Below are 22,400 nucleotides of genomic sequence, written 5' to 3'. Positions count from 1 at the left end.
ACTCATCTAACATTTAAAAAACTCTGACAAATTAGCAATAAGAGGACAAATCAGAATACAGTTGCAGATCAGTACTGCATGCGGACGCTCAGTTCTTTGTAAACTACGATGAAGATCTCCAACGTAGGAAGAAACTCAACAATGTAGCTCAGATGAGTATTTGTGTTCCCCTGGTGATGTCTGGTGCAGAAACAGGCTTGTATCTTTCAAGTGACTTTGGTTTATTAATTTATTGAATCTGTGCAAACTGTAGTTAACAAGCCTTTGAAGTGATTTAAGTGCAGTTTTACAATTACTGTAACATCGTGCCGATCCCAGACTTGGCTTTGCCTTTAGCCCAACATGCATTGCTTCGGTGTTGTATACGTTGGCTCAAATTTCCCTTAAGAGGGACATTTGTGTTGCCATCCCTGTTTGGGTCAGTCCCAATCCCCCCCTACTCCTACTTTTCAGCCCTAGCCCTAAATTTTGCACGTTCCCGTGAGGGTAGTGGTGTCCCAATTCCTCTTTGCATGTAGGGGTAGTGGACATAACGAGGGCTAGTGTGTATGAATTTCCCAGAATGCTTTACGTCATCATTTGCAGACTGAATCAAACAAAAATTTCTCATTTTTTAGTGAATAAAATAAATATTTTGAGTTAGTTTCTGCATAAAAATGCGTTTTGATTACATTTCTAGCGAGAAATATATATTTTGCTCTCATAATATTCACTCAGTGAATGTACATAATCACTCGCTTCCTCGTTGTTGCAAAGTTTTTTCAGATCTCGCCAGAATAAAGGCTGATTTATGGGTCCAAGTTACACCAACGCAGATCCTACGGCGTACGGTGCGCGTCGCCGCGTAACCTACGCCGTAGGCTCTGCGTTGGTGTAACGCAGAACCGTAATTCAGGCTAATGTGAAGCTGCAACGTTTTCAACCTAATCTCACAAAAATCCGTGAAATGCCCAGGCCCGTTTACGTACCCGAACGTAAACCACGCAGTGACGTAGCAAGTGGTGTCCCAATCCCTAGGGAAGATTACAAAGCCCTACCCAAGTGGCTTCATTTTGAGGGTGATGTGGTAGTGAGTGAGGGCTAGTGGTAGTGGGTGAGGGCTAGTGGTAGTGGGTGAGGGCTAGTGGTAGTGGGTGAGGGCTAGTGGTAGTGGGTGAGGGCTAGTGGTAGTGGGTGAGGGCTAGTGGTAGTGAGTGAGGGCTAGTGGTAGTGAGTGAGGGCTAGTGGTAGTGAGTGAGGGCTAGTGGTAGTGGGTGAGGGCTAGTGGTAGTGGGTGAGGGCTAGTGGTAGTGGGTGAGGGCTAGTGGTAGTGGGTGAGGGCTAGTGGTAGTGGGTGAGGGCTAGTGGTAGTGGGTGAGGGCTAGTGGTAGTGAGTGAGGGCTAGTGGTAGTGGGTGAGGGCTAGTGGTAGTGGGTGAGGGCTAGTGGTAGTGGGTGAGGGCTAGTGGTAGTGGGTGAGGGCTAGTGGTAGTGGGTGAGGGCTAGTGGTAGTGAGTGAGGGCTAGTGGTAGTGGGTGAGGGCTAGTGGTAGTGGGTGAGGGCTAGTGGTAGTGGGTGAGGGCTAGTGGTAGTGAGTGAGGACTAGTGGGTGAGGGCTAGCGGTAGTGAGTGAGGGCTAGCGGTAGTGAGTGAGGGCTAGTGGTAGTGAGTGAGGACTAGTGGGTGAGGGCTAGCGGTAGTGAGTGAGGGCTAGTGGTAGTGGGTGAGGGCTAGTGGTAGTGGGTGAGGGCTAGTGGTAGTGAGTGAGGGCTAGTGGTAGTGGGTGAGGGCTAGTGGTAGTGGGTGAGGGCTAGTGGTAGTGAGTGAGGGCTAGTGGTAGTGGGTGAGGGCTAGTGGTAGTGAGTGAGGGCTAGTGGTAGTGAGTGAGGGCTAGTGGTAGTGAGTGAGGGCTAGTGGTAGTGAGTGAGGGCTAGTGGTAGTGAGTAGGGGGAACATTGGGATTGGCCCTTTGTCTCTTCTCTAACTCTCTGTCTTCACGGGAAACCAAACTTGCTTATTACCTTTGCTCCCTGCTGCCTCTCGGATTTGCCACCAAGTCTAGCCGGGTGCAGGCATGGCTCCAGGGCAGCGTCTCTCCCTCCCTCCTTCCCTCCCTCCGTCCTCCCTCCGTCCCTCCTTCAACAAGCCCTTTTCATCGGCTGCATCCGCGAGCCGTCGTGCATACAAAGTGGGCAGTGTTGAGTCAGTGCTTCGCTCCTGACCCCGGAGAGCTTTGGAAAACCTTCAAGAATGCTTTCTGTTTGAGAAGTGGTGAAGGGAGGACAAGAAGAGTGAGAAAGGGAAAAAAAGAGGGGAGCTAGACATCTTAGGGTTGACTTTCAAATCTCTTTTAGTTTGTGATGGCTGTCCAGGCAGCTCTGACAGTATGTTGCTATCACCTCAGAGATTTACAATGTCTTGTCTCATTTTCTGTTTAATTAGCCTCATTTCTCTGGGCTCCCCACGAACGTGATTGGAATATGTACCGTACTATTCAGGCCAAGTGTATTTACAGTTAACTTCCAGTCTTTCTCTTTTGATATTCATGTGGCCATTTTTGTTGTTACTTATTTTAAAAGCGGCTAATCCACAGAAAAATGGAATATTGCCCTATTGGCACACAAATATTATTACTTTGGGACTTGCAGTGATTTAAATAAATGGTACCCCAACATGTGTACTGAGCCCACTCGGTAGTTTAAAGCAACACAAATAACTTTTGGAAGTTGAAATATCAGTTTCTGTTTCATGTTAAGAAATAAACTCTTCCGTTGAGGAAGCGCAGTCTTCCGTCGCAACTAAAGTAACTTCTGAATCCCGTCCCAGTGGAGCAGGTATATATATATTTATCGATCTACACCACCATGTTGCACATCGGTGTCGGTGAAATAAGATCACATGGAGTGGATATCTTGGGAGAGACCACTGATGCAAGGAAGAGAAAAGGAGAGAATTACAGAGCAAGAGACCAAACAAAAGTGGATCTGACGGCATCATAAAATTGACATTTCATCATTTCAAAAATGTCAAAAGTTGCCTTGTGATACTTTGGATATCTTCATGATATTTTTCTACTGGTTGGTTTTGAGGGGTCTTTTTTGGCCTTATTCGTTTCCATGGCACCCTTTCAGACTATTGGGTAAAGAAAATGATCCAAATATATGGATACATTCATCATTCATCTGGAAAGGATTGGATTGTCATTTTGAAACAACTATGTGTCCTTCATTCTTCTTCATGGATGATTTTTGCATGATATTTACAAATCTTCCCAGGATGGACATCCCAACAACTTCACCCCAAGAAAATGAAATCGCAAAAACCAAGTGCTGCATCTCAGATTCTGCAGGCCTAAGTTATCATCTACAATATTAAAGTTCACATTCAAATCAGGAAAAGACTGGAAAGGGATTTATTTGAAAATAGATATAAAATGTAAATATAAATGTGCCAGAATTCCTCCAAGGTTGTGAGAGACTGATAAAGTCATGTAAAACAACAAAAACAAACGTACAAATAGACTAAACTAATTAATCACTTGGGAAGGTTTCATGGTGATAACGCTATTAAAATGTGATTATTTTTTAAACTGTATTCATTGCCCCTAAGTCTGTGATCTTGCATCATTCATAGTGCGATAGCGGTCCATGCTCCCTGGTGACAGCAATCACTTCTTTTTTTGCCTCAACTAGTAGGGTGTAGAGAAAGTTGGAAAAAAAGACTGGAAAGTGGTTTATTTGAAAGAACTGGCTGCAAGAAATCCTCCTCTCTCAAAAACAAACAGTAGCACAGCTTAGAGTTTCAAAGTTGCATCGCAACAAATTAGAAGTCTTCTTGATCTTTGTAGTTTTGGATAGAGGAGACAAAAGTCTGGACCTAACGCACAGACCACATTTGGAAACAAAAAACCTCAGAGCATATGATATAAATGCCTACATGATACGGCTGTCCAGGTGGTTTAGGGCTTGCAGCCCCTGCAGTCTTTCTGTTGGCAATGTATGCCAAATAATCACAATCGTCTTTATTGGCCAGGTTCGAACATTGTCCAACAAGGAATTTGACTCCGGTTATTTCGCTCTTTAGATTTAAAGAATATCAAACAGTAAATAAACAAATGTGGCACTTATTGACATATATACAATTAAAGAACTGAAGGTGCAGCAGTATGAGGTAGAAAATATGACGGCTCTGAATAAAATAACATATATACAATAATACAAAAAAGTGAGAGGTGCAGCAGAGTGAGGCAGACATGATTATTGCCGGAAGGTGAATTGTTACAGCATGTAACTGCCAAAGTGATCTATATCCAAATGTAAGGTCAACAACAGGACAACGACTCCAAGCACACCATCAAATTTACAACAGAATGACTGGAAAAGAAAATAATCAAGCTGTTGAAATGTCCCAATCAAACCCCTGATCTCAATCGGATTGAAATGCATAAATAACTAGCTGTAACACTCGACGGACCGAAGGAATGTATGTTGTAAATATAAATGTGCCAGAATTCCTCCAAGGATGATGAGAGACTGATAAAGTCATGTAAAACAACAAAAACTAACATACAAATCAAACTAATTAATCACTTGGGAAGGTTTCATGGTGATAACACTATTAAAATGTGATTATTTTTTTAACATTCTATTCCATGTCCCTACTGAGAGGGTTTTGGTCCAGGGATTGGGTTGTCGAGGCCGCGCCACGACTGCTACCCAGTCCCCATTCGTGGAACACTGGACCAGCTCTACACCCTCCGCAGGGTGCTCGAGGGTTCATGGGAATTTGCCCAAACAGCCTACATGTGTTTTGTGGATCTGGAGAAGGCATTTGACCGTGTCCCTTGTGCCATTCTGTGGGGGGTCAGTGAGTCTGGGGCCCTCTACTAAGGGCTGTCCGGTATATGATCGGAGCAGGACTTTGGTTTGCAATGCCGGCAGTAGGTCAGACTTGTTCCCGGTGCATGTTGGACTCCGGCACGGCTGCCCTTTGTCACCGGTCCTGTTCATAATTCATAAACAGGATTTCTAGGCGTAGCCAGTGGCCAGAGGGGATCCGGTTTGGGAACCTCAGGATTTCACCTCTGCTTTTTGCAGATGATGTTGTCCTGTTAGCTTCATCGGACAGGGACCTTCAGCATGTGCTGGGGCGGTTTGAGGACGAGTGCGACGCGGCAGGGATGAGAATCAGCACCTCCAAAACCGAGGCCATGGTTCTCCACCGGGAAGGGTGGAGTCCTGCCTCAGGTGGAGGAGTTCAACTATCTCGGGGTCTTGTTCACGAGTGAGGGAACGATGGAGCGTGAGATTGACAGACGGATCGGTGCAGCGTCCGCAGTTATGCGGTCGATGTACCGGACCGTCGTGGTGAAGAAGGAGCTGAGTCGAAAGGCGAAGCTCTCGATTTACCGGTCAATCTACGCACCTACCCTCACCTATGGTCATGAACTTTGGGTAGTGACCGAAAGGACAAGATCGCGGATACAAGTGGCCGAGATGAGTTTCCCCCGCAGGGTGGCTGGACGCTCCCTTAGAGATAGGGTGAGGAGTTCGGTCACCCGGGAGGAGCTCGGAGTCGAGCCGCTGCTCCTTCACATTGAGAGGAGTCAGCTGAGGTGGCTTGGGCATCTGTACCGGATGCCTCCTGGACGCCTCCCTAGGGAGGTGTTCCAGGCATGTCCCTCCTCCCTAGGGAGGTGTTCCAGGCATGTCCCTCCTCCCTAGGGAGGTGTTCCAGGCATGTCCCTCCGGGAGGAGACCCCGGGGAAGACCCAGGACACGATGGAGAGACTATGTCTCTCGGCTGGCCTGGGAACGCCTCGGACTCCCCTGGAAGAGCTGGAGGAAGAGCTGGAGGAAGAGCCGGAGGAAGAGCTGGAGGAAGAGCTGGAGGAAGAGCTGGAGGAAGAGCTGGAGGAAGAGCTGGAGGAAGAGCTGGAGGAAGAGCTGGAGGAAGAGCTGGAGGAAGAGCTGGAGGAAGTGTCTGGGGTGAAGGAAGTCTGGGCATCCCTGTTGAGGGTGCTGCCCCCGCGACCCGGGAACGGATAAGCGGAAGAAGATGGATGGATGGATGGATATTTTTTTAACTGTATTTATTGGCCGTGGTCACTGATCTTGCATCATTCATAGCACGATATCTGTAGACGCTCCGTGGTGACAGCAATGAAAGTTTGTATTGCCTCTCAACTATAGGGTGTAGAGAAAGGTGGATTGAGTGCAGAGGTTTTGGGAGTTGGATGCTGGTGGTTATTGTGTTCTAAACATCCGAGATCCGCTTCTATTCAGGTATGGTGTCGCTGGTCGACATCTTTCCGTACTTTCTTATTTAAACTCCCCTCAGGAGTCTTTCATGAATGGCCATTCATGATGGTACAGTGGAGTGGGTTTCATGGCTCAGCACAACATCCTGTGAAGTACATTCAAGTTCCAGCCTGTCTGCTTCTTAAGAAAACACACATTGCTTTTTGATTCATGTGGTTCAGTCACTTTTCAAAACATATCCCATTCTGCTTCCGAGCTCGCATAACATTCTCCTCTTCCTCCTCCTCACTGAGACGTCAGCAGTTTTTAATAGGCACAAAATAGAGGCCGTCTCTGAAATTTCCTGTAAGCGGTCAAGTTGCAGAGCTGTTGTAAGAGGGCGAGCCGGGGCCATTCTTTTTTGTTGTTATGGCGACTTGTAGTTATGCATGTCGGCAGATAACAGAGGAAGAATTTGAACTGTCGAGACATCATTTGCCTTCTCAAAATAACTTTTCCATGGGCCGCCTCTTCACCTAACTCCTCAGCCGTCTTATTGTGCTGTCAGGATTATTGATGTCCTGACTGTATTGGCTCTGCATGCTAATTCAGACGTTTAGTAAAAGCCTCCGTGTCCTTGTTGTCTATCAATGTTGTCCCTTTGAATTTGACTCTTGGTAAAAAAACAAAAAAGCATCAATTTGTTTGTTAATACTGATTTTTATCCATCTAATTAGGCCTGATTAGCATAACTGACATAGACATTTTCTATTGATGCCTTAAAGTGATTAAGTTTGACTTGTCCTCTCAGTGTTTCTGTCCTTGTCTGTTTCAGGGAAGATTCTGTTTAGGAGGAGCCACATCAGAGACGTGGCGATGAAGAGACTAAGGCCCATTAACGAGTACTGCAGGGTAAGTTTGAACATCAATACAAGCCCTAGATCTGTTCATGTGTCCGTTTAAGGCCCGGTCACACCCAGCGCTTTATACATATGCCAATGTATCGAAATGTCTCTAAAATGCTGGTACAGGCCAAACTATGAATGTTTTTTTTAATCCTGGGCTGATACAAAGTATATTCCTAACAAGTTTAACAAATGTATAACTTAGTAATAGAATGTTTTGTTATGTATAGATGGCTTATACCAACAAATGTTTTGCTTGTTGCCGGCGGTCTACACGTCAACATTTTTACAAAGTTTCTGGATCTGTGGTCTTATTCCAACAAAAATCTGTTTTTAAATTATCATGGAATCCATGGAACTACTTACTATGGAGACAAGACAAAAAAAACATTACTCTTCAATAAATTGATAGTTGTTTTTTTTTGTAATTGTTGCAAATTTTGAACTAACATGGCGAAAGTTGACCATTGTTATTTTGCAGTTCCTATTTAGACATTAGTAGAGTAATGAGCACTGAAAACTTTAAAAGATATGTGTTGGAATACTCTGACGGCTGTGTATGCAAATCAAAGCACAACTTTCATTTACCACTAAAAGGATGAGTTAATCATTTATTTTCCATCATTTTTGACCTTTTTGTAATAGTTAATATTTACATTTAGAAACCATTAGATTGGTTGTCGGCTTATGATACACCCCGGAGCCGTCATCTATCGTCCATCTTGCCTTTTGCTTAATGTGTTTAAAATGTTTCGACTAATCTTATTTGATCATTTATGTCCTGAACTCCACATCCTCATATTCATCCTTCTTCCGCTGAGCAAGATTATCCTTGCGCATACTTTTTTTTTGTTTCCCAAATCATATTGCAAGTAAGAATAAGATTGGATGAGCAATATTGTCACGAGTCAAGTCAAGAGTCAAGAGGTACACAGGTGTGCGTTTGTCCCATCCTGCAGCAAACCTGTCATAAAGCCCTTTCCTGCAGCCATGCTTTTGTGAGGGGTGCACAATGTGGTTTTGCATTGTCATTTTGTTGTGTTGTCATGGTCTAACCCAGATGCTCCTTCATGTCCAGAGGACATGAAGGAGCATACCAGAGTAAAAAAAAAACCCTAAGTCTATTATTAGGGCCAATCCCAATACACCCCCTACTTTCTACCACTAGCCCTAAAAATGAAGCCACTGCCAAGCCAAGCCAAGCTGTAGGGCCCTTGTAATCTTCCCTAGGGATTGGGACACCACTTGCTACGTCACTGCGTGGTTTACGTTCGGGTACTAAGCGACTGCGTAGTTACGTTTGCACATACGTCACACCATATCAGGAAGCCCAGAGATAAAAGCTGTTTTAATTTCAGCTGTAGCGCTGTTAATATGCCACTTTATTAAGTTTTAATATTTTTTCAGGTGTAAAGTAACCTTTAAGATCCCCAACCTGGGCTCAGTTTATCCAAATAACGCCTGTTAAGAAATTTGCTCCGATGTTTTCGGGGATGAGAAAAGCCGCCAGCGATTTATGGTTCCGCGTTAAATCGACGCAGAGCCTACGGCGTATGGCGTGCGTCGCCGCGTAACCTACGCCGTAGGCTCTGCGTTGGTGTAATGCAGAACCATAAATCAGCCTTTATTCTGGTTAGATCTGAAGATACAATAGCAACAACGAGCAAGCGAGTGATTATGTACATTCACTGAGTGAATATTATGAAAGTAAAATATATATTTCTCGCTAGAAATGTAATCAAAACGCATTTTTATGCAGAAACTAACTCAAAATATTGATTTTATTCACTAGAAAATGAGAAATGTCAGCCATGTTTTTTTGTTTGATTCAGTCTGCAAATGATGACGTAAAGCATTCTGGGAAATTTTCTCTAGCCCTCGGTCAGCGAGTCAGAATGTGAAATCCATCGCCCAGAAGGGCTAGATTCATACACACTACCCCTCGTTATGTCCACTAGCCCTACATGCAAAGAGGAATTGGGACACCACTACCCTCACGGGAACGCGCAAAATGTAGGGGTAGGGCTGAAAAGTAGGACTGGGGGGGGATTGGGACTGGCCCTTAGATGATAAGGAGAGAGCTCTAAACTTTAATTACCAACCACTGCTTTCATAGAACTGATTCGGTACTTGGTTATTTAAGGTATGTCTTTTTCTTTTCCTGGAATGGAAATGGTGACAACAACTGTCACCATTTCCAGTCCAGGCACCTCCATGTTGGCATCACCAACATGGAGGTGCCTGTACAAACGGCCCCTTTAATACAGTTCCTGTACAAATATAAAGTTAAATTACCTTGGAGTGGTTGTACGAATCTGGCCTGAACTCACTCAACTGGAAGGATTTTGTCAAGTGTTGCCTGAGTGTCGCCTGAAATACAGAATTGTTACGTAATTGGGAATTAAAAGTTGTGTTCCGTATTGGTTCAAGACGGAACGCAGTTTATTCCGTATTTCACAATTGTCCCATGCACGTCTGTCAGACACGCACACACATGAACAATGAACTAACAATAATGAACAAAATAAAGGACAGGATATATTAAATACAGCAACATGTGTTGGTTCGCTCTCTGTTATTTATTGATGTCATAATATACAGATCATGGTTGGGAAAATTGAATATATTGCAAAACATTCATTTCAGTAAGTTCAACTGAAGGTGAAACAAATATATTATTTCCCACTACATGCAAAGTGAGATATTTCAAGCCTTTGTTTGTTATAATTTTGATGATTATGGCTCACAGTTTATGAAAACCCCAAATAAAAAATTCTAAAAAAATTAGAATGTTTTATGAAATCAATAAACAATTCAATCATCAAAATTATAAAAAATAAAGGCTTAAAATATCTTGCTTTGCATGTAATGAGACTATGTAATATATTAGTTTCACCTTTTAAGTTGAATTATTGAAATAAATTAACTTTTACACCATATTCTAATTTTCCGACCTTCACCTGTATCTATATTCTACATCATGGCTGGACGTACGTAGCATAGGAGGCTATTTCAGTTGCTAGTATGGTTGTCTGTCTGTACAGTCATGCAAATCCCGTTTTGGGGATGTCTCTTTTTTTGGCTCCTGTCCTGCTGAAATGGGGCGTCCCTTATTTCTATTTCTGAAAGGTGGCAACCCTATCCCCTGCGCTAACATTAGCATTATTTAGCTGGATTCACAACTGCTTTGACTCACAGGAAGGTTTTAAATGGTATTCATGAATGGACCACGGATGAGATAAAATGCATTGATGTGCGGTTGTTGCCGTCAGCAACAGAAGCCAGACACTATGTATGCACATGTACGTGCTCTGACACGTCTGACATGTCTGACATGTCTACAGACTGTTCCTGTTATCTGAAATGGCACACCTCATCAGTTTTTTTTGTTTTTTTTTCCCAAAGAACAAGAAAAAAATCTTGTGCATTATTCAAACCATTACTTGGCTTCTACAGAGAAGAATGGCTTGGTCACATGGAGGTTGCAGATGCACATTGACTACGTTTACATGCAGTCAAAATTCGGGGTATTGCTAATATTCCGGTTACTGAATCAGAATCAGAATCAGAAAAAGCTTTATTGCCAGGTCAGACATAAATCAGACGAGAGAACTTGACTCCGGTTTACACCGATGGCACCATTAATACGGACGCCATTTAACGAATATTTGGAATATTCCGTTTCCATGCGTGAGCAAGCAGGGTTATCCCCGTTTACATGGTAATTAATCATTTGGGATATCTGGATCAAACCAGCGACGCACGGAGAACGTCATGACGCAATTCCCGTCATTTCCGCTTCTTCTTTCTGTATCCAAATTCAAAACAAATGCTGCTTCAACTTTTCGCTCACCTTCTTGTAAATCTTCTATCCCGGTACTTTCTACCGTCTACAAATGCAGAAATGTTCATATCCTTCATTACATTTATGAAGTGATTAGTCTCCTCCTGGTCTTGGTTTCTCCGTGTTTATAAGAACTTCCTGGACTCAAAAGACCAGGATTCCTTGTGAACAGAGCATGAGCAGAAAACAAATTCCTGTTCCGTTTGATGGGGATATTCCGTTTGGTGTTTACATGACTGAATATTCGGGTTTTAAAAGGAGTAACCCAGGGGTCATATTCGGGTTTTAAAAACCGGAATATGAGTAAATTCGGGTTATTCAAAGGGGTAATTGGTGTTTACATGGCCGTGCAAATTCGGGTTATTGCCAATATTCTGGTTTTAAAAGGGTTATTGATGCTGGAAACGCAGTCACTGTTGCAGACGTGCATCAGTTGAGCCTCCAGCTAACGGCTGCGCTGTGACCGATGTGTAACCTCCATAACCCAAATGAAAACATTCAGATCAATATTTGACCTCCCAATGACAAACTCTTTTCTCAGTGAGGATGACAATTGTTTCCATGGAAACTAGTAAGAGTGTCTGTTAAATACTGTCTTTTTTTTGTCGTTTGGAGTTTTTTGCTGCACAGGATTCCACAGTTTAGCTGTGTTCGGTGTTTCCTGGGGCAAGACCTGGGAGATGCCGTTGTATTTGAAGTTGCTGTGGTTACTATCAGCAGGGATGTGGCAAAGACAAAAGGCAATTTGTTGCTGAGCTTGCTCCCGTCAGCATATCCACAACTCATAGGCTTGTGTTTTTGTTTCATTTTTGCAGGCTCGCCCCGAGCCCCTAAACCACGCACAATTTCCTCCTGAACAAAAACGGACTCCACTTGAGCCTCGCTCCGTCTTGTATTTACAACCGTCTTTCAAGACGAGTATCTCCTCCGTTTGAGAGACCCATGAATCTCTCATTATACGCAGATCTGGTAGAGTAGCCAAAAATTGTACTCAAGTAAAAGTTACTTCAGAATAATATGACTCAAGTAGAAGTAAAAAGTAGTCATCCAAATAATTACTTGAGTAAAAGTAAAAAAGTACTTGGTGAAAAAACTACTCAAGTACTGAGTAACTGTTGAGTAACGTCTGATTTATTTTTTTAACACAACCATTCAAACAGACAAAAGTACAAAATAATCATCTTCAGGTAAATTAAATCAATAAAATAATAAAAAATAAAAAAATAGCTTAAATTAAAATAATCTTAAAGTAAATTAAAATACTTTAATAAATAATAAAATAAATAAAACAACAGAATAAAAAAATAAATTAAGCATACTGTAAATAGCACAAAATTTCCAGCCTTTGTACTTTTCTTTTTTAACCAGGCAGAACTAGAACAAGCCCATGAACTCATAGAAACTCTGTGTGTGTTTGAGTCTGTGTAAATGTGACAAAACATGCAAAAACAAACATTTTTCCCAAAGAATCACCAGTGATGTCATGAGATTGACGCGTACGTGGATAAAAGGGATAAAAGAAAAGTAACAGCTCAACGTAGCCTAATGTAGCGGAGTAAGAGGAACAGTTTCTTCTTCACAAATCTACTCAAGTAAAAGTAAAAAGTATAGTGATTCAAAACTACTCCTAAAAGTACAACATTTCCCAAAATTTACTCAAGTAAATGTAACGGAGTAAATGTAACTCGTTACTACCCACCTCTCATTATACAGATAATCTTAGCGACTTTTCTGTTACTGAAAAAACAAACGAGCACTCATAAAACCTCAGGGTGAAGTGAAAAGCCTTTTACTTTACGTTTGATAAACCGCGTTAGGCTCTGGTAGGTGCTCTTAGTCATCTGTGGTTGACTAAACTTTAAAGTTGGTGACATCTTTTATCACCTAAAGCTAAAAATAAGAGCTTGGGGGTCGAGGTGTGGAGGTTTTATCAGAATAGCTGAGGCGACTGCGTCAGCTTTGCCCTTTTCAAGTTGCTGTTTTGGAAATGTTTGGCCAGCAGTGAAAAGTACCCGATGAAGTTGGTCGATCATTCACTTGTAAGTTCAGCTTTGGCAGTGGCACAAACGAAAACGTCTCGGAGACGAACAGAAAAGGGCTCAGAGGCTTTCAGGTGGACGAGGGGAAACGTCATGCTTTTCTGGTGGAAGTGCTGACTCAGCCCTGGGGTTGCACAGCTGAGGCTTTTTCCTGACTCGGGTGGAATTTCCCTGGTTGTGAAACCTCTATGTTTTTATTCATGTGAGGAAACTCTTTAAAAGAAGAAGGAGAAATACAAAGAAAATGCATGGATTTGGGAATTGTTGACCAGGAAGGACAGCTTGTTGTGATGAGATGAGACTGAAAATGTAATTGTCAAGTTTAACTGAAGTTAACTGTACAAGGTTTTAAAGGATGTCTGAAACACCACTTAATTTTTGTTTTGTAAATGGAACTGCTCTTGCATAAGTAATGGATGTACTGACATATTTTATCGACTTGTGTAATCTCCTTGAAATAATTTTTTTTTTGTGTTTATTTGGTTCTTTATTTAGTCGTCTATTTTTTGTTTGTTTCTTAATTATTAAATTGCACTCTTTATTGTTATTCATATATATGATCATTTTTCCTTTTTGTGTAAATTATTTGTAATTTTTATTTATTTCTATCATCTATAGATTTCTAATTGCTCATTTGTATATTTTGTTCTTATAAGTAAGATATTAAGTTTTATGTTAACTATAGGTGGAGGAACCTGATAAGCCTCTTCCTGCACTTTAATTTGTAAAGTTGTTACTTTTATTTGTGTAATTTTTAACTGTGCAAATAAATAAATCTAAAAATCTAAAATCTAAAGTTGAAAAAGTTGCGTACACTTTCACACGATCCTTTTTTTGTGGCGTAGCAGACACAAAATAATCATCTCTTAGACCTGCACTGTCTCAGCTGAGGAAATGAGGGATGAATCTTTCAACTTATTTATTTTTTTCTCCTTTTATCAAAAAAAAAAGTACTTGTATAGACACACACGTCGCAGACACGTGCACAATTACCTTAATGCTCCCTGCTCCCTCCCGTAAAGAACACCCATAAAGTCCATTTGATGTAATTTAGGCCAAGCCTGCGTCCAGCCTGCTCCCCGGGGGGAATGGTAATGAGGGACGGACGGAAGACGGGGCTGACACGAGCAGAGAGATAAATCCAGCGGGAGGATAAGCAGTCTGGTGTGCACTCTGATCTGAGGCGCGGGGCGGCATTCTGAGTGTGGGGGGGGGTCTCGCTTCTACTGATAACCATTTAAACCTCTTAAATCAGCCACTCCGACGCAGAAACCTCGGGGTGTAAACCAGGAAAGTTCTGTATTAGCATAACAGCCTTGTGCATTATGTGCCATAAATCAGACGGCACATGCACGGACACGCATGCACATTGGCAAAGAAAATAGAGCTTTGTTAATGGCAGTTTTTCTCTCCCCCACCTCCTTCTGGACCATCCGAGCCGCTCGCGTGGACATATGGTCCCAGAATGACGAGGCGGACGAAGCGCATACGTCAAGGACACCGGGGTTGGGCCTTTGGCTCCCACTCCATGTACATCATCCCCTGACGTTCTGTCATTATATGACAGGCATTGTGAGAGGTTGACTCTCCCCCCTCTTTAAAGGACAAAACTGAAACACTTAGAAGTATTAAAATCCGAGGTAGAGGCCAGGGGAGGAGGCTTGATGGATGGCACCGAGCTCTGCCAGCAAATGGAGAAGGATTGGCCCGGCTTCATCGTGAGGGAGTAAGAGATGGACCTCACGGGGTCACCGTTGGCAGCTAGTCCGTCTTCTTTTTCCTTTTTTTTCTTTCTTTAAAGAAGCTGCTTCGCTGCTGCCCCGTTCAGAGTGAGTGAGACTGACTGGGTGGGAGGAAGAGATAACACACAGACTTGGGAGAGGTTGGAAAAACAAAGCTAGATAAAGAGACTTAGCGGTGACACGAGCAGCTGTGTGTGCACGCCCGTGTCTGTGCGAAGCGCTGAGCGACATCAGCTCCGGTAAATGGAAAACTGAATGTGGCCGTTTGTCTTTCATCTAAAGCCGTGTCAGCACGGCTCATCGCTCCGCTTTTAGGACTCTTCCACGGAGGCACAAATAAACGGCAGGCCGAGCTCAGGGCCAGACAAACGGGCAGAAAACTGCAAATATTTGAAAAAATTGGAAGGGAGGAAAGAAGGGAGGAAGGGAGAAAAGAAAGAAGGGAGGAAAGAAGGAAAGAAGAAAGGGAGGAAAGAAGGGAGGAAGGGAGAAAAGAAGGGAGGAAAGAAGGGAGGAAGGGAGAAAGGAAGGGAGGGAGGGAGGGAGGAAGGAAGGAAGGAAGGAAGGAAGGAAGGAAGGAAGGAAGGAAGGAAGGAAGGAAGGAAGGAAGGAAGGAAGGAAGGAAGGAAGGAAGGAAGGAAGGAAGGAAGGAAGGAAGGAAGGAAGGAAGGAAGGAAGGAAGGAAGGAAGGAAGGAAGGGAGGAAAGAAGGGAGGAAGGGAGAAAAGAAAGAAGGGAGGAAAGAAGGAAGGAAGAAAGGGAGGAAGGAAGGAAGGAAGGAAGGAAGGAAGGGAGGGAGGAAGGGAGGAAAGAAGGGAGGAAGGGAGAAAAGAAAGAAGGAAGGAAGAAAGGAAGGAAGGAAGGAAGGAAGGAAGGAAGGAAGGAAGGAAGGAAGGAAGGAAGGAAGGAAGGAAGGAAGGAAGGAAGGGAGGAAAGAAGGGAGGAAGGGAGAAAAGAAAGAAGGGAGGAAAGAAGGAAGGAAGAAAGGGAGGAAGGAAGGAAGGAAGGAAGGAAGGAAGGGAGGGAGGAAGGGAGGAAAGAAGGGAGGAAGGGAGAAAAGAAAGAAGGAAGGAAGGAAGGAAGGAAGGAAGGAAGGAAGGAAGGAAGGAAGGAAGGAAGGAAGGAAGGAAGGAAGGAAGGAAGGAAGGAAGGAAGGAAGGAAGGAAGGAAGGAAGGAAGGAAGGAAGGAAGGAAGGAAGGGAGGGAGGGAGGGAGGGAGGAAGGAAGGAAGGAAGGAAGGAAGGAAGGAAGGGAGGAAGGAAGGGAGGAAAGAAGGGAGGAAGGGAGAAAAGAAAGAAGGGAGGAAAGAAGGAAGGAAGGAAGGAAGGAAGGAAGGAAGGAAGGAAGGAAGGAAGGAAGGAAGGAAGGAAGGAAGGAAGGAAGGAAGGAAGGAAGGAAGGAAGGGAGGGAGGAAGGGAGAAAAGAAAGAAGGGAGGAAGGGAGAAAAGAAAGAAGGAAGGAAGGAAGGAAGGAAGGAAGGAAGGAAGGAAGGAAGGAAGGAAGGAAGGAAGGAAGGAAGGAAGGAAGGAAGGAAGGAAGGAAGGAAGGAAGGAAGGAAGGAAGGAAGGAAGGAAGGAAGGGAAAAAGAAGGAAGGAAGAAAAGAGGAAGGGAGAAGGAAGGAGAGAGCAGGAGGAAAGAAAGAAGGAACAGGAGAATGAGGTCATTTTGACCCAAAGACAGTACCAGGGTTAATGGAAGGCATTTCAAAATAACACTCAAACAAGAAATGATCACGTTGAGGCTCCGTCTACATTTGTCCTCACTGGGCATGCTCAGATGAATGAAAATGGGCGGAAAACCCTTTTTTTTCTTTGGCTTTCCTCTTGGGATTGCCATGTACACGTTACTGAATCCAGACTTTGGCTGCTTAACTGATGACGTTTTGGAACCAGTGACTGGCTCCAAAACATCAACATGTGGACTTAAACTTTGTATGACACAAGGATGCGGTCTTTTTCTTTTCTTCTCTTTCTTTTAATGCAATCATCTGTTACTCTGTACCTCCTGCAGTCTCGGCTGTTGCTCATTTTTATTGGGGTGACAAACATGTAGTTATCTAAAGTTTAAAATGATGTATATAGTCTGGATTACTTAGTTTCTGATCACCCTTTGTCCCCGCAGGCTCTGATTCAGCTTCCCGTCTACATCTCCCAGTGCGAGGAGGTCCGAGTGTTCTTTGAGACCAGACCAGAGGATCTCAACCCTCCCAAAGAGTAAGCACAATGAAAACACACGGTTTACACACAGCAGCAAATGATTGCTCCCCTGGCTCTTGTCATGTCACGTCCTGTTGGCGTTTACCTCCCATTCTGTGGAAATAAGCATCCATTACACCCACTAATGTATATTATTTCAGTGTTACAGGGCTTCGTGTTGTTGGTTCTTTTCTTTTTTTTTCAAGCAGGAAGATGCTTAATGGGTCCTGTTTTTTTTTTTTTTCTTTTTCTTGAAGTGCTGATTTAGCATTTGTGCATGTTGCTGCAGCTCCGGCTAAGGAAAGCTGAGCGTGCACGGCTGCTGTAAAGCACTTCTCGCCCCTCTCTCTCGTCTCTGGTAAAGCTCACGCAACATGTTCCTGTTGCAATCAGAGCCGACGCCAAAACTTTGTGCCCTGAAAACCAACACACACCTCTAGTCTCGTTCACAGATGAGTTGTTACAGCTATCAGCACCTTTCACGGGGTGTTCAGCTCACATTCTGGCCCTCGTGCGCTTCCATCCTCTGCCACCGCCGTCTCTGCAGAGCATTAGTTTCAACCTTTCGTCACTTATCGATGCGTGGTGTTGTGAAGTCGCCTCATTTGGCAGGAAATGGACTTGATAATTCCTGTGACATTTGAAGTAAATGGAAGCCGAGTCAGAAAAAAAAAATACCTACTTCACTAGTAGAGCTTTCAATTTTTCCAGAAGTGATAAACAGCCGTTGTCCAAATCCTCCGTGTCAAACCACCGAGGTGAGTCTGGGGTTAAATATAACACATCTAGAGTGATTCAGGTCTTTCAGATTTAACTCCGGTCATCGTGCACACATGGCGCAGTAGTGAGTCAGTGTATTAGTTGCACTTAGACAAACCGCAAAAGAATTCAACAACACAACCATCATGAGAAACACTGACGAAGACCACAGTGCTCGGTGTGACAAGCCCAGACAACATTCTTCAGCTGAGCACACACAATCCCGCACAAAGAGCCTCTGTGGGGGATTCTCCGTCGGCCCGGACCCAAGGCCACCCGTCGTGAAACCAGCGCGTTTACGATACGACTTGAGTGAGTGTCTATCTGGGCAGCAGCCAGCGCTGCTGAAACACCTGCACAAGTGATGCTTAACGGTGGGCGGGGCCTCTCCCGGCACGGGGAGTTAAGCTGGGCAGACACTGTGATATTTTAAATCGTTTGATTCAGCCCCATCTCACACTGCACGACTAGATCGCTAAGTTCAAAAGTTCACAGCCCACGATTTATGGTCTCACACTGTAGGACCCGATGCTCTGATGCGACTTGTCTGCTCACACTATACGTTCATGATACTCACGTGGGACTTCTGTTACTGGAACTGCATCAAAAAGAAGTGGAAGAGGAGGAACCCCGAAGTGGGAGACACCGAAGATGCTCAGCAAAAACAAACACGCTGCCTTAAGCCTGAATTATGGTTCCGCATTAAATCGATGGCGTAACCCTACGGTGCGGGTCGCCGCGTACTGTTGAGACACATTGTCATGCGAAGTTCCAGCTTCCTACCCCCTGCAGGGCTTCGAACTGGACTCAACACCTTTGTCACGTGAAGTTCCAGCTTCCTACTCCTGCAGAGGCGACACCTTGGAAGTAGCTTCAACAAAGACTTGAACCACGGGAATGCCATATGATGAACTTCCCGACTGACTATGGGGTAGTCTCCAACTGAATGATCACATCTGACTGTAAATACCATTTAATTGTTTTTTGTCTCTCACCTTTGGTTTGTTGATTCTTGCCGTTTGTGCTTTGAAGTTACTATATAAAAAGTCATGACTCCAACCACTCTGGGTCGGCACACCAACTCAGACCCAATCTGTGCAGGTCTGCTCACCGCCGGCTTACTGAATAAAACTCACTACTCCACAGCGGACTTCTGAACTGGTTTTGATAATATTCCTCAAGAGTACCCTACGGCGTAGGCTCTGCGTTGGTGTAACGCGGAACCATAAATCAGCCTTTAGCAATTTGTGCCATTCTGTGTGGATAAATGAAAAAAGATTAGACAACGTTGTGATTGGACAAGGAATTGGCTGGGCAGACGTGGGAAATGCTGCCTTTTTTCTGCTATTAAAACATGATTTGTAATGGGAATTTGCAACACTTTAAACTACAAATAATAGTTTTTGACGTGACATCAGAGATTGTGCATGCTCTCTGTGAAAGGATGAGTCCAATCGGGTCGTAGCTGCTTCAACTGTGCAATTCCTTCACGAGGAGCGACCAGCATTTCGAAGGATTTTCTTGCGAGCACACGATTTGTGATCGGGAGCTCGTCGTGAGGTGTTAATCTCTTGTCGTGAGGTGTTAATCTCTCGTCGTGAGGTGTTAATCTCTCGTCGTGAGGTGTTAATCTCTCGTCGTTACCCCACGTTTACTGCACGAGGCACGACCAACGATTGGGTCGAAATCCGGCCCGATCCAAAAAATAGTCGCACGACTAGAAAATCGGTTCAAAACGAGCCGACAATCGCACAGTGTCTGCCCGGCTTTAACCAATCAGAGTAGCTTTCAAAGTGGATAACACAGTTAACACCTTTGCATTTTTTTTGTTTGAATTTACGCCTCAGACGTTTTGACATTACGGGTCGATCGCAGCCCAGCACATCTGAACGATGACGGTTAGGGTTGTAAAGAGGGGGGAGGACGTTGTGTACAGTAAGTTTAGAAAAAAAAGCACTAAAGCATTGCCAAATGCAAATAAACACACCTGATGATGGAGAAGTGGATAGAAATAGAGTGGATGAGGCTCCTAAATAAGGCTGCAGAATCAAACTAAAACATGTGTTCTTGTATGAGGATGCTGTTGGCAGAAGAAGCAGCATCGCAGCATCAGCTGGTTCACACACACGGCCCCCTCACATCTAACATGTGTGACCCAGCTACAGTATAACACATTTAGTATTTGTTACTTAATCTTTAATAGCATAGAGCCGATATCCTTACGCTGGTATTATCCCCGAACCTTACCTAACTGGATATTGTCATTTAGCCCTTTGGCCATGTGCAAATTATCTGTGCATGGAATGTACAAGGTATATATATATATATATATATATATATATATATATATATATATATATATATATATATATATATATATATATATATATATATATATATATATATATATATATATATATATATATATATATATAAATCTGCTTAACCCTTGTGCTGTCTTCGGGTCAAGGAAGGAGGAAGAGAAGAAGGGAGGAAAGAAGGAAGGAAGGAAGGGAGAAAATAAGGAAGGGGATGATGGGAGAAAAGGAAGGAAGGAAGGAAGGAAGGAAGGAAGGCAGGAGAGAGCAGGAGGAAAGAAGGAAGGAAGGGAGAAAAGAAGGAAGGAAGGAAACGAGAAAAGAAGGAAGGAAGGAAACAAGAAAGGAAGGAAGGAAGGAAGGAAGGAAGGAAGGAAGGAAGGAAGGAAGGAAGGAAGGAAGGAAGGAAGGAAGGAAGGAAGGAAGGAAGGAAGGAAGGAAGGAAGGAAGGAAGGAAGGAAGGAAGGAAGGAAGGAGAGAGCAGGAGGAAAGAAGGACAGGAGAATTAGGTCATTTTGACCCGAAGACAGCACAAGGGTTAACTTGCATTGAATTTGATTGTTTTAACCAAGATGAATCCGTGTTTTTCCATCTTTAACCTGCTTGCTACCTTCAGTTTTGTCATTTTACAGTTTATTCCCATTATATCCCCATGACAAATTTTGAAAATTGACAGAACCTACTGTTGATCTATACTGTATGTCTCTCTCTCTGTGTCTGTCTGTTTTCTGTTGTTCATACACATGATGTTTTTCCTCCGTCCTCTGTCGGAGGAGTTTGTCAGAGGCATGGCGCCCTTCTCTCCGTGCAAAACCTCAAGCATTTCAAGGGTGAGGCAGGAAAGAGGGAAAGAGAGAGAGGGGAAGATCGTTTTCTTAAGGAGGACAAATATAGGAAAGACCTTGGTTCGTCTTTATTGAAATTGGATTACTGGTTTGTGTTAGTGCAGCCTGTTGTTTGGCTGACGGACAGCCAGGCTGGTGTGCAGGACCAGCAGCCTCTCAGTCTCTCTGCAGGGAGATTTATCACGGCCCGTAAATCTGCCACAGTCACAGGGATATATTAGATGCTCTCCTCAGAAGAAACAAAGGAGGAGAGGAACTTTACTGTAATGAGGAAGTAGGTGCTCACCAAACCAGTAAAAAAGGGAGGAAAAAGAGGAAATCTGAAGAAAAAAGAAGGAAGTGTCGTAACAAGACCGTGACAAGGAAAGGAAAAGTCAAAAGCATGAGTGATCGGAGAGTGAAAAATGGGATCAGATGGCGTGTCACGATGGAACAAGAGTGATGTATAGACTACGGAGGAGTTTAGATTCAGCTTCTGCAGAAGCAGGAAGTGAGGTGGGATTGTTGTGATGCAACGTCACTTAACCATCAACCTCTTGCTTCAGACGAAGAAAGCTGATCTTATATATAGTTATAAATGAAAATCAGGGACCAAATCTACCGGTTGTTGTTCTTCATCATCAAGAGAAAATAGCAGTAAAACTGTTACTTTCTACTGTTGAATCCGTGGCCTTTTGCAGAGTGATTGTTTGTTCTCCTGCAGATTCCTGCCCCCGACGAACGTGGCCCGGAGTTATTCCTAGTTTAATGTCCTCAAAGTGAGATTGGCCCTGCAGCAATGTTCTTCAGAGTAACACAAACACAGGAGAGGCGGTTTTTATTTAATTTCTTAAAAGAAAACAGGTCGGCTGTATTACTTGGCCCATATTTTTTCTTTAAAACAAAAAGAAAAAGGTAAATTTTTTGATAATGATTGAAACCATCTCTACTGTTTTAGTTGGGTGTTTCTTTTTATAGCGCATTAATGACAATGCATTTATACATACTTAAGTATCAAAAACGAGCCTCTCTAACAATCGAACTGTGCTTTATGAGACTGAGAGCATTAATGCGGTTGCGGGGAAATGGACGGGGAGTCGCTGCCAAGGAAAATTATCAAGGGAAATGAAGGAGTGAGCTAAGTAGACGGGGAAGATGGAAAAAGGGATGCAATGGAAGGCCGTAAAGTAAGGAGGCAATATTTAAAAAACAAAAGGGAAGAAAGAAGGGAGGAGGGGGTGCTGGCTGGAGTCTGTTCCAGATGCCATCAAGAATCAAGAGAGGTGGCGAACAAGCTGGACAGGCCGCCGGATGAGAGAAATGCTGAGCATTAGCCACCGAACATTGGGCAGTATTTCTTCAAGGCATCTGGTCATTGAATTGGCTCCCGACGGCCGCTGTGGGGTGATGGTCTATTTATCTGGCTAATGTCTAAACCAGACACGGCAGATGCTGTATTGAATTTAATACTGAGCCAAATGTTAGAGCTGGACGCTAAACTCTTTATAGACCTTGGCCCGCGCTGTGGATGGAAGCACATCTTTATCCTCCTGTTTG

The 22,400-nt window shown here is 43.6% G+C and overlaps 1 protein-coding gene across 3 annotated transcripts in view; it reads left to right on the top strand.

The window, feature by feature from the left end:
* sh3pxd2b (SH3 and PX domains 2B) overlaps positions 1–22,400 on the top strand; it is a 62,996-nt gene that overhangs the window by 26,410 nt on the left and 14,186 nt on the right. For all 3 annotated transcript variants that reach the window (XM_061739424.1, XM_061739423.1, XM_061739425.1), the window contains exons 4-5: positions 7,053–7,129; positions 16,869–16,960. In XM_061739424.1, coding sequence (XP_061595408.1) covers positions 7,053–7,129; positions 16,869–16,960 — 169 coding nt within the window. The remainder of the gene's footprint in view (positions 1–7,052; positions 7,130–16,868; positions 16,961–22,400) is intronic.

This window comes from Cololabis saira, chromosome 14 (assembly GCF_033807715.1).
Source record: "Cololabis saira isolate AMF1-May2022 chromosome 14, fColSai1.1, whole genome shotgun sequence".
Classification (NCBI taxonomy): Eukaryota; Metazoa; Chordata; class Actinopteri; order Beloniformes; family Belonidae; genus Cololabis; species Cololabis saira.
The sequence above is the reverse complement of the archived record's forward strand: the minus strand, read 5'-3'. Positions and strand labels throughout refer to the sequence as shown.